The 16,746-nt window shown below is 38.3% G+C and overlaps 1 protein-coding gene across 1 annotated transcript in view; it reads left to right on the top strand.

Annotated features, from left to right (window-relative positions):
- Eip93F (Ecdysone-induced protein 93F) overlaps positions 1-4,831 on the top strand; it is a 45,542-nt gene extending 40,711 nt beyond the window's left edge. Inside the window, exons 9-10 of the mRNA XM_018507660.1 lie at positions 1-1,194; positions 4,270-4,831. The exon at positions 1-1,194 is cut by the window's left edge and continues 68 nt beyond it. Coding sequence (XP_018363162.1) covers positions 1-1,188 — 1,188 coding nt within the window. The 3' untranslated portion in view covers positions 1,189-1,194; positions 4,270-4,831. The remainder of the gene's footprint in view (positions 1,195-4,269) is intronic.
- The last annotated feature ends 11,915 nt before the right edge of the window (positions 4,832-16,746 follow it).

Below are 16,746 nucleotides of genomic sequence, written 5' to 3'. Positions count from 1 at the left end.
CAACTGAAGCCGCAGAAACCGTTCACACCGCCCGGCGGTATACCCGGTCCGAATGGACTGAAAATGCCTCCGTTCATGGAGGGCATGCCCCACCTGCCATTCGGACCCTTCAACTTCTGGAACCCGACGCCCTTCATGCCCTCCCCCTTTATGGGTGGCGCGCCGAACGTGCCGATCCTTCCGGAACAATATTTCGCATCGCAGAGAATGCGTGGGCTGCAGGAGCAACAACGAAACGCCACGATGGTACAGCAGCAGCATCAGCAACGAGACCGAGATGGAGTTGGCGTATCCGGAACGGCAGACGCGGCCGGAACTTCGAACTCTCGAAGCGCTTCGATGGCGAAGGCGCCGCGTGACATGGTGGAGAGCATTTACGATGGGCCCGGGGCGAATGGCAGTTTCCTGGACAATCTGATCAGGTCGAGCCTTGAGACAGGCATTCCAAGGGACCAGCGGGGGATAGCGGAGGCGAGAAATCAGCAACAGCAGTCGTCATCGCAACACCCGGAGACGATGAGTAGCAAGACACTGATCGATCAGCTCTGCAGAAACTCGAGGAGGACCCCGCTGCCGCGAATGGCGCAAGACAGTAGCGAGGACGAAAGTTATCGAGGACCAACGGGCAGGATGGTGCCAGAGAGACCGGAGCGCGTGCCCACGGTTGACCTTAGCCCTTCACCGTCGGAGAGAGGTCGCACGGAGGACGGCAGCGATCGGCTGACGTCACCACCGACACCTCTGTCGATTTCCCGAGCGGGTAGCAGGGACGAGGACAGCACCCGTGACTCGAGGATCGATCGCAGCAGCAGAGAGCGCGAGGTTCACAACGGCGGCCAAGAGGATCGCGACCGGAAGCAACCTCTGAACCTGCAACAGCAACAGCAGCAGCAGCAACCACAGCTGAATCACTACCCGGACTTACACAACCTCTACGCCGCGTCAACTGACAAAAAAAGTGCCTGTGATAGTAAGCTTATAGTAGATCATTCGAGCCAGAAGACTCAGCCGCAGCAACAACAAAAGGAATACGCTGCCGTGAGCGGGCTGGTCGTGCAACTGCAGAGGGGCTACAACACCGCGAGCAGCAGATCCGGCGAGCCGACTAACAGCCAGCAGCCGGCGGCGGCGGCGGCGGCGGCGGAGCAGCGCGGCACCGCGCTCAGCATGGAGGACTCCGTAGAGTAGACGAAAGTCAGTATCAGTTATCAGTAAAGTATACAGTTATGAGTACAGTAAATACAAATGAAAAGGCCCATATACAATAAGCCCACATTCCCGCCCAGATCTCTCACACGCACCGAACCCGTGCGCCTTCTCGTTGTTGCGCGCCGCGAACGGGGCTTCCCTTCGCGCTCGCACAATTTTCCCAATCTCGTCCGTGTCACGGGCAAAAGGGACGGATTCAGGAGGTGAACAAAATCTCCTAGCGCCGAATGATCGATTCGAGCACAGGGACGAAGGGAATCCTCAAATACCGTCGCCGACGCTCGATTATCCCACATCCCCTCACCTGCTCCCCCACGACCTTTCTATTTCAATCGGAAGAAACCTCGAACGTTGCGAGGCAAGTCCAATGCAAAAAGGGGAGAACAAAAAGTGGCGATGCATAAATGCTAAGCACAACCTATACCGTAAACCCACTGCGATTCCGCCAGTTAGCGCATACCCGCCGTACGAACCCGCGTCCGGCTGGCCCACGGCTCCTGGCCAACCTGGTATTAGGCGCGCGTCTAGGAAAACCCTTTCGATTTACGGCGAAAATACATTTCGCACCGGAGTATACCGAGAACGTAATGGATAAAAGACACACGCGACATGTTCATCGTGCCGACTGTTTACACGCGACACGCTTTAGTAGACGCAAGGACCCATTCTGACCGCGTTTCTACGAGCCCGACATTCCACGAGACACTCTCACACACAAATATCTTTCTCTCTCACACACACACACACATATACACGTAATATACAAACGAGTACATATACGCGAGTATACAAAAATGGGGAACATAACGAGATATTTAGGCGTTGCGCGCGTGCACATGTCGTTACAGCGGCGTTGCCCGAAATCTTACCTTCGTGTCAAGCATCGCCGAATCGCATCGCGGATTACGATATTTTGCTCCGATGCGAAACCCATTTCTACGATAGACGCGGTGACCCGGAGTCGGATACACACGAATTCGTTGAGTCCCGCGACCGTCGTGGACTTGACGGTCGAAGGATGCTTGGTCGCAACGCCGTGTGACGCACAGACGTGGACACGTGCAACGCGAAAATGTTAGCCGTTCGATGATTATTATTACGATTATTAATTACTGCAACCACTATCAATCGGTTGACGACGACGAAAGGTCAAACGATGGAACAAAAATGCCGACGCGACAGCATATTTTTTCCTCTGTGAGTGTAAAATTACCTAATGCAAAAAGAAAAAAAAACTTATTATCTACTATTTAAACACTACTTAACTAAGGAAGCGACATAATTATATAAGGAATAATATATTATATATACATATATTTTTTGGTCATTACGAACGTGTGCGAAGCGAGAACGAGCCAAGGCTTTTGTTGGCGCGCGCAGTTGACGCGTTTTTCTTTTTTACGAGGCGACAATATTTCTATATTCTCGGTTATTTCGAGGGCAGCGTTTGACGTGAACGCGTCCCACGTTTCGGGCGCGAACGCGGCAAAATGGGAGGAATGCAAAAAAAGTACCGATAAAGAGATGCGATCTTCGTTGTTGAGAATTGCCTACAAAGTTGCGAGGAATGTTCTTGATCAATATAATGGCACATTCAAGACAAATACCTACGTTTGTTTGTCTATAGAATTCTTTTTTTTACGAAGGATCTATATGTATAACGAACAGTGTAAAAGATTTTAATTTTTCTAATATTTTATAGTTGCAATATTTTTTAAATGAGCACGAAGTATTTCGAGCTTTTTGACACACACACAAAAAAATAAAAGGGATTTATTTTAAGAATTTATATATATTAGAAATTAGCATTAAAATAATATCAAGTTAGAGATCTCTTAGTTGTTGTATATGCAGTTTTAATCCCTTGTTTTACATAGAGAGAGTTTAAGAAGAAAATTATTCCACTAGTTCTTTTTTGTGAGCAATTACGGCTACGAAGATCGCGGTCTTTCGGCGTCGCGTTATGGAATTAAATCGCGGTCCGAATCCAGATAGAAAGATACAAACTCAAAATCAGAACATGGGATAAGAGGAAAGGATACTGTTGCAGCGCGCGCGCCGGCTCTCGATTCGATTTCTCCGATACCGGAAGCGCAGACGTTTTTCTTAAAGCGCGAGACGCCCACTTTTTGATACGAATACAAATTTTCTACTGCGTAGAGGAGAAGAAGAGAAAAAAAAAGAGATAAAAAGAAGCTGCGGTTGCAGCAGCGCGAGCGGAGGCAGTGTTGTATCGTTTCTTCGCAAAGGAAAAGACTTACTAAATCTAGGAATGTTTTAATCTGTGTTTTCGTTTCTCACACATCGCGATTTCCGCGAGCGATATATATGCATTAGGAACCAGCAGACTCATCGTAACGCGTCGGGACGGATTTTGGGCAGACACTTCGAGCGCGCCTCGATTGTCCGTTGTCGGTTTGAAGTAACGACGACACGAATATCGAACGAATGACGAACATCGACATTTCAAGCGACCACACGTCTCTCTCTCATTCGGTTTTCTGCGGATTCACACGGTCATGCACGTCCAGTTATGCTCGCGATTGTGATACAGAAACCATACTCGAGAGTTAAGATAAATTTTATACGGTAAATTTTTTAATATTCGGTATAAACTTTTTTGAATTTTGATGAAAGTCTGAATTTTTCCCAATTTGATAATTATCGTAAGATTGATATAATTTTAAATGCAAACATCAATACGTGATTTTTACGTCAAAATTTTGTCTAATAATTCAATTTAGATGATAATTTATTTAGAATAAACGTATTTGTAATCTAGATTTTAAAAAAATATTTTTAATTTCAGCTACGTGTATATTAAAGACAATTCCATTGAAATTTATGGATAACTTTACTTAGAATTAATATATATTTTCCGAAGAAAAATATCCTTATAAAAAAATATCGAAGTTGTATAATTGAAAATTGAAATTTTCTTATATTTCCTAAATAATTTAACGACGTGCGCGACTGGCTTCGCATCACTTTCGAGTAAAATTGAATTTTATAGAGAGATGATCCGCGATTAGTATTAAAATGGTGATTTCGTCATTTCAGTTAATATAACAGGCAGACCGTTGGACCAAGACGAAATTGACAGAGACGAAAGTCGGAGTAGGAAGGATCGGAGGCCAGACGAACGCGAGAAAACGGCGACAAAAAGAAAAATAAAATGGTATTGTAGTGCGGGCCAGGATTTCCTATTTTTCTCGCATAGTCGAGCGTAGTTGCGGGAAAATGACGCGAATAATACAGAAAAGAGGAGGATAGAGCAGCAGAAACGAAAAAGGATGATCCACACGCACTCATCTCATGACTCTCTTTAAAAGTAACGACTGAAAGACTCTAGGCTGTACATAAAGTATAAGGCATGTATGTTCGGTGTTTTAAAAATGCAAAAATTCCTTATTAATGCAAAAAAAATTATACCTACGAAAAAAGTAAACCATATAGGCAAGGCTACTCTCTCGGTGTTTTTTGGAACTAAACTTAAAATTTACCCTATTTAAAGCAAAAAACCGTGAATAATGTAACTTTAAAGAAAGCGCGCGTAAACGCGGAAACAAGTTATTGAGTGTAAACGTTAAGGTCTCCTTAGGGTTAAAAAAAAAAAAAACAAGCTGAACAGCAACAAAGCGAAATGCAAGCTAATTATGATTGTGTGTAAACGTAAATTTAAACCTTCCTTCGCCCTGTGTCCGCTAAGTCACTTTTTAACTGTCCACCACCACACCACCGCCTGTGTCTCTCTTCCCTTTTATTCCTCACCTACTCCTCACTTCCTCGCAGACACACTTTCGATGAAGTATATAAATCACTCGGTGTGATCTGACCTATTCGATGCCTCGAAGTCTTTTTCTAAACGTTCACCAGGCATTATTGTGCGAAAAGGAGGGAAATATGTTTATACACTTGTTCCGACCACTAACTCACTTATCCCTTTATCACCCTCCCACAATCCAGAGCCCACCCAGAACCTATACCCGCAAATTCGCATCACCGATACACCCAGAAATTCAAGCCCGATACCCTTTATCGAAAGATTTATCGTTAGATGTGAAAAAATGATATTTATCGTGCGGATGATAGTAAACGTGCGTACACTATGATTGTCGTTAATTCAATTACGGTTACGATGTTTCGTCGCGACGTTTAGTGCGGTCTATAATCGGCGGATCTCAAATCTCCACGATCCATCTGGTGCAACGCGGTACGTCTTTCGGTATTTCTTTTTTATCGCGAAAGAAAAGATGATACACCAACGGAAGTTAGAAAGCGCGCGGGCGAATGTGGGACAAACGAGACTATCCGCGTCCGACGTCCGTGTCGCCGAAAATAATTCGCAGTTGCTACGGATACCTGTCCTTTTCATCGTACTGCTTGTAATTGGATCGAATTCGGGAAGCAGACGACGGTCAAATTATTGGTGGTTTTCTCTTTATAGAATGTGTTATTCAATTGGTACCTGTAATTTTACACATATTCGTTAGCTAGACGAAAATTGGCCGGAATAAAAGAGAGTAACGTTACAATTAAGAACATTACAATTAAGAATGGTTAAAATTAGGCAATGAATGGAATCCTTTCATTAGAGAAGTCTTTATAAATCTAGTATAATTAACGTTCGGTGAAATAAAATAATAATTTGTTGTTTGTGTGATTAAAATTCTTTGAAAATTATTAATGACTATATTTTTTGAAGATATAAAATATTTATTAAATCTGCGTGTTATAAATTAAAAAAATAGAAGACTGTAACGCGCATATTGATGAAATTAATCATTAATCATGCAAGACACGTATTATACGTGTACGTTGCAACCAAGGAGGCGATTTTCGACGACGCGGACTGAAGAATAATACGCGCAAAGGCTCGCCCGCGTAGTTTAGGATGGGACGATTAGATCGCGACAATTAGTACGATCGACGACGTAATTAACGATACGTCCGCGTAATGATCTCCCAGCGACACATCGACGTGTCTGCCATAACAGTTTAGACTACCTACAGACGCCCGCATATACATACGTCACTTTTTTCTCTCGCGGCAACGTCGAAGATTCTCATACTGGCGCGATACTTATAAAACACCCATACGATTTCGCGATAAAGCGCGATCGCCATCCGGACGAGCGATCGATGAGACGCGAGAGAAGGTCTCGTTCCTTCACGCAAGAAGGGAGGGATTATTGACGTCGAGGGAGATATTTGTCTATCTTTTTGGCGACTTTCTTCGAGTAAAATCTATGGAGGAACTATCGTTCTCTCTTTAGAAATTTGCTACGCGCGATCGTCGGGGAAAGGGATATGAGAGAACTCGAGGCTAGGCATGTACCGTTGTAGACGCGATTGTTGAAGCACTGTCGATCTTTTCGTTCTTTATTTTTTGGGGGAGACGGCGGGACGAAGGCACGACGGAAGCTTATCTCAAGTCGAAATCGTATCGTTGTTCTCCGTTATTGAGAAATCGAGCTTAAGGTTTCTTTTATGCACGCGTTTCCATTCGTGTGCCGTGCAATGGCAGTTCTCGTTCGATTCTGAAGACAATTACTAAGAAATTCGACGTTTTCCGTAACGTTATCTCTAAAATGCATATTCGAAATTATTATTCGAAAAAAATGCAAAAATCTAGAAGAAATGCGAAAGGCATGTAAAAGACATTCGAAAGATCAGGATGCCTTTTAAATGCCCTTCCGTTATGTTTTTTTAGATATTTGTTACCTTAGAAATTTTTTTGTTTGAAATACACGGTAATTATGGTACTTACGATGCAATAAAACGCATGCATAAAAAATACCTTAATGTGTAAATTTGTTCTTCGCGATCGAAGAATTCAAAAGAATCCTTTAGTTCTTCGCTCCGTTCACGCTTGTACATCCTGCCGTCTCTCCCTTCGTCGCGGGCGATACGCTAAACAATCCGGCGAGTGACGGATTGGTCGAATATACGGGGAGGAACAGAAATCTTTAAGAATTAAAAGATGATATATTATATTAAAATATCTGTGATGTAAAAAGTAACAAAATTTTGATGTATATTTTTCACAAATTATTGTAACCAGCTAGTATATATGTAATAAGATTACGGATATATATTATATATATATATTATATATATAAAAAGAATAAAGACTATTGTAATTATGGTGTGCGCGAAGACAAAGTAAAAACGAGTAAGAAGGCAAACCGAGAACTAACGGGACAAAATGAGCAAGTAGGGGAAAGAGAGGGGGAGAAAGAGAGCGAGAGTAAAAAAAGAGTGAAAGAGAGCGAGAGAGATAGATAGATAGATAAATAGGAAGGAAGGAAGATGGAAGAAGCGTGATCGCGAAATTACGTTGATCCACACCGGTGGTCAGACGGGACCAAGATGGCGGGCATCGTTCGGAAAGTCGGGTCCAAAGATTCCCGTTTTTGCGTTTTCATTTACACATCTTTTTACGTTCTCGCGCGCGTGCTCTTTCCGCTTTCATCGGGCCTCGATCGGCAAAACGAGAGGAAACGAAGGGATTCTCACGTTCTCTTTCTCCATTCGCTTCTTTGTGAGGGGAAAGGAGAGAGAGAGAATTGAGATCCTCTCGAGCGCCCTTTCAGTTCGCGTGAAGGTAGAATGGGATTCGAACGCGATTCTGGATAATGGAAAACTGGAAGATTTGGTCCGATTGGCCCTGAAACGGCTCAATGTCAGCTACCTCACAATATTGTCACGTTTGGTATGGTTCCAGCGAGAGACGCTCGTGTGTCACGAATGTGAGCACAAAGAGACATTTGTGACTTGCTTCCAAATGAGTGATTACATTTCATTCGGCCTCACTATCTGTGTTTGATCTTTATTAATTATATATAATTCGCCAATAATTTAATAAAAAATAATTCAATAAAAAAATGCTAATTTATTCGAGAATACAATTTTTTTTTTTTCAAGGCAGAGTTTATTTAGTAATTTAAATTTTAATAGTAAAAGTATATTGCATATATATTTTACGTAATATGTATTATTTCAAATACGAGTGTAAATGTGTAAAAAATGTTGGAAAATATTTCAGCTATTTCTAAATTACTAAATTTGTTAAAATGTGTGATAATAATAATGAAATCATTGTACTATAATCGGTCACTTAATCTGAAAAAGTACATCAAGATTGAAACATTCAATTTTAACAATTATCAGTATTTTTATTTCCTAGTAATTTTTTATATTATATGCTATTTTACCATCGGCGTCGTAAATAGAATGTCTCGTCTCCACACTCGACAGACACACGGACGTCAGCGAACGGGGTCGTGTGAAAATGGTCTAAACAGTTCCAAATTGTGCCTAAGTTATGAAGTTACGTTTTTACGACTTGCACAGTAGCACGAACGAAAATAGATGAGACTATCGTAGCAGCAAACGGATTTAGTTTGAGCGCGCTTGACCGGGGGCGACAACAGCGAACGCGATAGAGACAAAAGCGGTATATAGAGTTTCTTATTAAAGTAAATTTAAACAAGGGTATATATTACCTACACATACGTTCCAGGGCCGTCCGGCCGCCATCTTGTGTTCAACCTTATGTTCCGTTTTTTCGAATAAGTGCAATTAGGTACACGAACAGGATCCACACTCACACGCATTCACTCATTAAATACACACACGTACACATGCCACACGTACACACGAGACACGTTGAGAAAAAATGGAGTAAAACGAGCTGTTACGCGCTAAGTTACCGTTTTTTAAATTCTATTTTCAATTCACGCGCATTCTCGAATGTTGGGATTTTCGTGATCAACGAAGAGCTGGCCTGTCATTCATATAGGGATACACGCACACACAAGTACACACGCATACATGAATACACAAACATATACACATACACGTGACATATATACGCAATCAAGCGACCGACGTCGATTCGACAAAAAAAGGTCTTCCCTCGCGTACGCGCGGATCTTCCTTTAAAATTGATGAGACACTTAGATATGTTTCAAGTGTAGCTTAGATAGAAAGAATAATCATTTTGTGCTTCATCTAAATTACCGACTGCGTATACGTGTTCCTATTTCCTGATACCGTTGAGATAATCAGGATTATTCCGTGTGATTGATTTCGCTCGAGTTTCACTCTAGGGATGATATTCGTTCATCGCCATTGTCATAATTCCGTTCATTATTAATGATCTTTGCTTTATTTTTAAGTTACTCTTTTTTTTTAAGTATTAATTACAGCATGAATCATGTATCATTTTTTATTACTTAATACAATTCCCGTAAAATTATCATTAAAAGCGTATCATTATAATAGGAAAAATATTTATTTGATTGGAAATTAATATTTGCCTATTTGTAAAAATAATATTTATCCGATTGAAAGCGTACACATCTACTTGTGTGTGTGTGTGAGAGACTGTAATTAAATTTTTATTAAAATGAATCATTATAATACTGCCTTTATACAAATCTTTTGTTTGCATGATTGTTAATAATGCGCGGCTGTTAATAATGACACGATTTGTTTCGTTGGCAAAAACAAACAATTTGTTTATTATATTTACAATTTTAAACTACAAATTATTATATACATATATAAAAATATATAGAAACATTATGAACAGTTATTAGTTAATGAAAAAATTGAAGGAAATATAAATAATCTAAAATTTGGAGGAAGATCCGCGCGTTCACGAGTCGACAAGTCCACGCGAGTTCGCCTGAACCAATGTAGTAAATCGAAAAAGTCTCCTCCGGTCTTGTCGGTCGAGGACTCGGTACCTTCCTGATCGGCTTTAATAAACTTGTAATCCGTAAGCTTTTTTCAGTCACGAAGTGACTCTAAAGGCACAAAAAGGCTCGACGAGCAAGCAGCATCGTATACATTGATCGACCGCACGCGTATTGGAGACCGTAAAATTAATTAAGAGAGGAAAAAAATAGAAACGGAGTATCGACCGAATTGTGTTCAACTGGGCGAATCGCCGCCGTCGTCTCGACGTCGGATGGCGGACACACGTATCATAGATAGGGTAGATAGATATACGACGAACAAGTCGGAAGATTTGAACGCGAGAATGGCAACATGGGGAAACCGGTGCTGAAATCTCGTCTCCGAGGGGCCGCGAAGAAGGCGAAAGCTCCTTCGTATCGCGACTGCCGAGAGTATCCCCGAGTGCAACTCGCGACAGCTGGAAATGAACGAGCTCTCCGCGAGATTGTATATTTTCGTTTTATATTTCGTTTCCGTGCTATTCGAATAATCCCGAGACATCCTTCAAAGACGAAATTCTACATTTCTTGCATTTTTAATTAGCTAAAATGAATACAAGCTAATTCTACTTCCCAAATTGCAAGAAGCAAAATTGCGTGAAATAGCATGATAATTCTTCATGCATTAATTGGATTATGTATGTACAATGACTTATCTGTTAATTTACTGTGTATAATCAATCACAGAAATAAAACAAATTGTATCGATCTTTAATTTCATATCGTTTTTTAATTTCTTTTAGTTTCTTCGCTGTCGGTTAAATTAAACTCGGTAATTCGCAAAACAGTTTTTAATCTTCAATATTTATATGTGGTTTTTAAATTATTGGTTTAAAATTGTTACGAAAAAAAATTGTCAAATTTATGAAAGTATCGAAATTATGTTGTCGACAGTCGTAGATCTCATTCTCGCTAAAAGGCCGATCGGAGGCGATCGTTTCCGGCACCGACTCAGCCTAGACTTTTCGACTAGTAGCGATTAGGTAAATGGCGCTGGTACTACGCAGCTAGCATCGATGGTACTCGTAGTTTGGCGCTTTGGTTGTTTATATATCGTGTTCTTCTTTTTCTATATGCTATCACTATCGCCAGACCCGGCCTAACTGCGCAAATCGCCAAGATCGTAATAAGCCGAGCCACATCGTAGAGACGAGAACTTTTTCGTCGACGACGAGTGCCGATACTGTCGAGGAAACAAAAGTTATCTAATATTTCTGTTATTATTTATATCACGTAATATTATCGAGTTTACATGACAAATGTAACGAGATTCGATCGCAAACATTTAAAGATACATGAAAATATCTAACAAGGAATGCGCAAAAATGTCCACCTCCAATCTTAATGAGCTTTGAATATATTGTTCTTTTAGAAAAATGATAGATAAGTTTTTTTATACATGTCCTTTTTTATATTTTACACTTTTAAGAGGTGAAACACTTTTAAACAAAAATCGGTTATTCTATTTTGAAATTTTTTGAAGCGAATATATCGGCTGTGAAAGACAGGAAAAAATGGTTTAAATAAAAGTTCAATGCAGCTACAGCGAAATTATGCACCTTTTTTATGTGACATCACTAGTTAAATTATGTAGATACAAAGGCTGGAATACATGTTGCATTTATATAAATTATGTCAATTGTTTCATATATATACAAATGAAAGTATTTTACAAAATTATAAATTTTTTAGTGTCGTGTTATTTTGGTTTAAAGCCAACGAGAGAAATCAAATCACAAAGATAGAATGAAAATTAAAGGTTTAAAGATTATTGAAGGTAAAAATATTGAATGATTATGAGAATGTTGGAAGTAAAGTTGATACACAATGTAGATATATATTGTTGAATAAGCAATAGTATAAAATGCTGTCGCTATACGAACGTTAATTCAGTACCCGATATCGAGTATTAGTCTCTACGCTATGACTTTGTAAGTATACTGATATTTAAAAAATTTGTATTATACTTATATTTATACTTTACATAATAATTTTATTTTTAACTTGTAAAAATAAATTATATGAAATTCTTATTTGTCGCGTCTTTATTACTATGTAAACATATCTTTTAGTACTTAATTTGGTATTATTTTTGTGGAAAAACATATAACAGATCATACGTTACATACAAATGTTCGTACATTATATAAAATTATTTTTATTCTTAAATTCTTCATGGAAATAATAAAGATTCAATATATATATAATATATACTTGTTACTTTAAATATAATAAATATATAGTAAAGTGTAACTATTTTTTTAAATATAATTAATATTTTTATTTTAAAAGATGTGTATATGTATACAATTAATTATGTATAATATTTTTAAGATATATATAAAATTCAATTTAATCTGAAAAATAGTAATGCTGATGCTATTTACTGCTTCTTATTTAAATTTGCCTGAAACTGCTATTACAAATACAGAAATAGAAATAAACGAGAAAATAGAAAATATGCTACACAAGAAATATATAATAATAATATAATAAATTTGAAGTTGAAGAAGAAGAATTGCTTGATTTTGAAAATTCTTTTGATATACCAGAAGTAGAATTAATAGAACAGGAAGAATAGAATAAAGAGTATTGTTTTAACAAAATTTATAAATTAATATATATATACCAGTCAAAATATAAAAAAATGAAAACTGAAATATAAAAGAAGAGCCATGAAAATCTAATAATATTAGGCTTGATAACGGAAAACATAAAACATAAATTTTGGAAAGTAACATTACTACGCCAATTACGAATATGGAAGAAACAAGCAAACAGACATGTAGAACTAGATTGAAGAAACTGAAAGAAACTTTATCGTACACATTAAATAAATTCCAAAAAAATTTATTAAAGAAAGAGATAGTTATTCATGATATTACTCGATGGATCCTCAAAGCGCAATAGAAGATTAACGTTCCAGGATTTACAATATCACATCAAATAGAAAAAAAATTTAAGGTAGTATACGATATTATATTCAAAGTCACAAAATTTTTAATAAAAAAACTATTCAATTAAAAGAACATTTAGAAGCAGACAAAAATAAGTTTATTGAAAATGTTAAATATTATATTACATGTTAAATTTTCAAAAATTCATAAGGCGTGTAATATAACATTTTCAATAAACTTATTGCTTTCTGCTTCCAGATGTTCTTTCAATTGAATAATTTTTTGTTACAAATTTGTGACTTTTCGGAATACAATACCATCTTAAGCTTTTTTACTTTTTTTATTTATTGATGTGATACTGTAAATCCTGGAAAATTAATCTCTTGTTGCGCTTTGAAGATTCATTGAGCAATATCAATGTTATAAATAACTGCTCCTTTCTTGGAATTTATTTAATGTGTGCGATGAAATGTTTTACGTTGTCAAGTGACTTTGATTGTATCATCAGGTTTCTGATATTTCACGGCTCTTATTTATATTCGATTGCTATGTGTCATAATTTTACATACTATTTCTTTAATATAATCGATCTTTCTTTTTTTATTCTTGTTTTATTAATTCTGCTTTTAGAATATCGAAAGAATTTTCAAAAAATCAAAAGACTTTTTTCTCAACTAAAAATCTGTTCTCATATATTTCTTGTGGCATATTTTCTATTTTTTCTTTTATTTCTGTTTCTATATTTGTAATAAAAGTTTTTGATAAATTTAACACTTTTTCTGGATTGAATTGCATTTTACCTAAAAAATTATACATAATAAATGGTAGATATATATATATATATATATGTATATATATATACACCTCTTATAAGATAAAAATAATAATTTAAAGAATAATAACGTTTTATTGTATGTTTATTGTATTTATATTATTTGTATATTTAAGATAAATATTTTAATTTATTTTTAAAATATGTGTAATATATATTGTACCTTATGTAGTACTATAATAAAAACATGATAAATAAGAATTTCATATATTAACTTATTTTTACAAGCGAAAAGTAAAATTATATGAGAGGTATAAATATTCAAATAAATTTTTTAATATCAGACTTACAGAGTCGTAGCGACTGAAACACGATGTCGTATACTGATAACATTTGCTTAGTTGCAACATTTTACTACTGCTTATTCATATGACATATATCTACATTGTGTACCAATCTTACTTTCAACATTCTTTTTACCTTCAATCGTCTTCGACCTACAATTTTCTTATAATTTGATTTCCCTCGTTGACTTTAAATTAAAACAACATGACATTAATGAATCTACAATTTCGTACGATTTTTTGTACATGAAAGTATTATGTAATATAAATGCAACATTATAATTTTTGTATCTGCATAATTCAACTGATGATGTTACATAAAAAAATGTGCATAATTTCGCTGCATATGTGTCATTCAGTTATTTGACTTTCAATCTCGACGCTATGATCTAATTCAATGTTCCGTTGTCTAGTCGTGCGCGATAAAAACTTCCGTTATTATACGCAGAAACGTTCCCAAAATAGATTTATTTCTATCTTTATCTTTTGTCACGTGAAAATGCGAACGTATTGTGTGAAGAAGAATTGAGTACATAAATGAGTACGAATTGTGTAGAGGCATATAGAGGGCGTTTGTAATTCATTCATGGCAATATTTTGGAAAATTTATACGTATACAAAAGTAGTAAGTAACGTATACAAAAGTAGTAGGTAACGTATACAAAAGAATAAAAAAATATTTTTTAATTATAATTATTAGGCACTCCATTCAATTTTTATTTCACAAACATTTTTTCTTTCACAGTTTTGACACTATTCGCTTTTAAATTGAATTTTGAAACCGATTTTTTTTTAAAGAAATATTTCGCCTTTAAACGTTCAAACGGGCACGTATAAAAAAACGTATTTCCTATTTTTGCCAAAAAGTAATACATTTAGAGCTCATCAAAATCGAAAGAGGAAAGGCATTTTCGTGCCTTTTCTTTGAAACAAATTCTAATTAACTAAATTCTAATCTTTAGATGTTTTCATTTAATTTTTACTATTATTTGAAAACTATGAAACACATGAGTGTGCAGAGGTAAGCACATTCTTTAATTAATAAAATCGAATTACATATCGGAAAATCGATCGTCGGTACTCTAATCAAATGCTAGTACCAAAACGTCGTAGACCTGAATACGCCGGAGAGCTTCAAAGTACGACCAATTAGTTTACGGACCAAGTACGCTGAATCACCGGTAATAAATCAATCAAAAGACATATACACATGCTGAGAGAAAAAAAAAACGCATAAGTTCTCTCGTCTCGCGCGTGCTTTTCGCGCTGTTCGGTCTCGGCGAAGACAATTCCGAAAGCAGCCAGGTCGGGTCTACTTTACGGGCAACAATGATTTTAATGGTTAATTAAGAAAAGTGACTATAATCGAGGGAGAGGTGATTCAAGGAATCTAAGCATCCGATCCTCGGAAGGTCCCCGAGCCCTTCCTCCGCACCATCCGAAACAACCCTTACAACAGGATTAACCCTCCCGCCAACGGAAACCTCCGCGCAATCCCACGCTCTTATTACAGCTTTCACCCGCAGCTAATTCCCCCCGGCCGCATTCGCATACTCGGCGACACGCGAAACAGCATACCAGAAATAACAGTACACGCAGTCTGCTCTCTAACATTACAGCTACAACAACATTGCAACAGCCTCCCGATACCAGTCGTCTCCTTACAGTAACAGACGGGCCGCCGAGACGGGATCGACGGGTTGCTACGATCGCGACAAACGCGAATAGTAAAGTTCGCTAGATACGTGCGACGATTAGTACGACCAATCGATAATGGAGCATATCACGAGGAACCGGTCGGTTGACGGGAACGCGGGGTGTTCTCGGTATCGAATAATCCAACGGGAATTCAATCGTGCGAACTCGAACGATTTGTTGCATTGTTCGTCGTTCAACAATTGATTCGTCGTTTGTTCTACTTCGAAACATCCAGTTTGGTTCTCCTTCGAGACTGATACGGAACCTCGAATCGGGTCCAATCGGTAGATTAGAGATCGAAAGCGACGCACGGCGCGCGTTTCAGATTAATCGGAACAATCGTCGATCCTGGATTGAGCTAGCGCGCACCTGTACGCGCACCGGGCTGAATACTCGCCCGGTGCTCAGCGAGCAAAGTAAAAACAAATAACCGGCAATAACATATACACACTTACAGACAACAATAGACATTTCTCTCAGCATCAGGGCACGCAGCGGCGATCGCGTGGCGGCCGCGGCTACGATCGCCCGTAGCGATCGCGGCGCTCGCAACGGTCGCCGTGCGGCTAAGCAAACAAAGTAGGAAAAAGGGAAAAAATGTAACAAGTACAGATTACTAAAAGTCTCTACGTCATATACATATATCCAGCAGTGATTTACGCTAATGCAGATGCCACGAAGAGCAATGCAAAAACAAGGATCGCCTCGGCCTCGAGTCGCGATCGGTCGACTCGACGGGCGGATCGACGATCCCGCAGCGATTTCGCGTACTCATACACGTCGCAGAAACGCTCGGCAGACTCTGACAAACGTTCGAACGTTCGCTCGGGGAACCATTGCGCGATCGCGATAGAGACAGTGGCGAAGGGACGTCGGGATCTTTTTCTGTCGATCAATCGCGCGCGATACCCCGGCATGGATAGTCGTCGATCGCGGCGTCGCGAGGCCGAGCGAAGTTTCCCACAAATCAAAACCCGCAGTCAGATGCAGAATATAAATAAATAAGTGCAGAGGAAACAAACTACTATAGTATAAACACAGAAAGGTATATTATATATAAAATATATTAATTATTATTA

This window comes from Trachymyrmex cornetzi, unplaced genomic scaffold (genome assembly GCF_001594075.2).
Source record: "Trachymyrmex cornetzi isolate Tcor2-1 unplaced genomic scaffold, Tcor1.1 scaffold245, whole genome shotgun sequence".
Taxonomy (NCBI): domain Eukaryota; kingdom Metazoa; phylum Arthropoda; class Insecta; order Hymenoptera; family Formicidae; genus Trachymyrmex; species Trachymyrmex cornetzi.
This window is presented reverse-complemented; position numbering and strand designations above follow the sequence as displayed.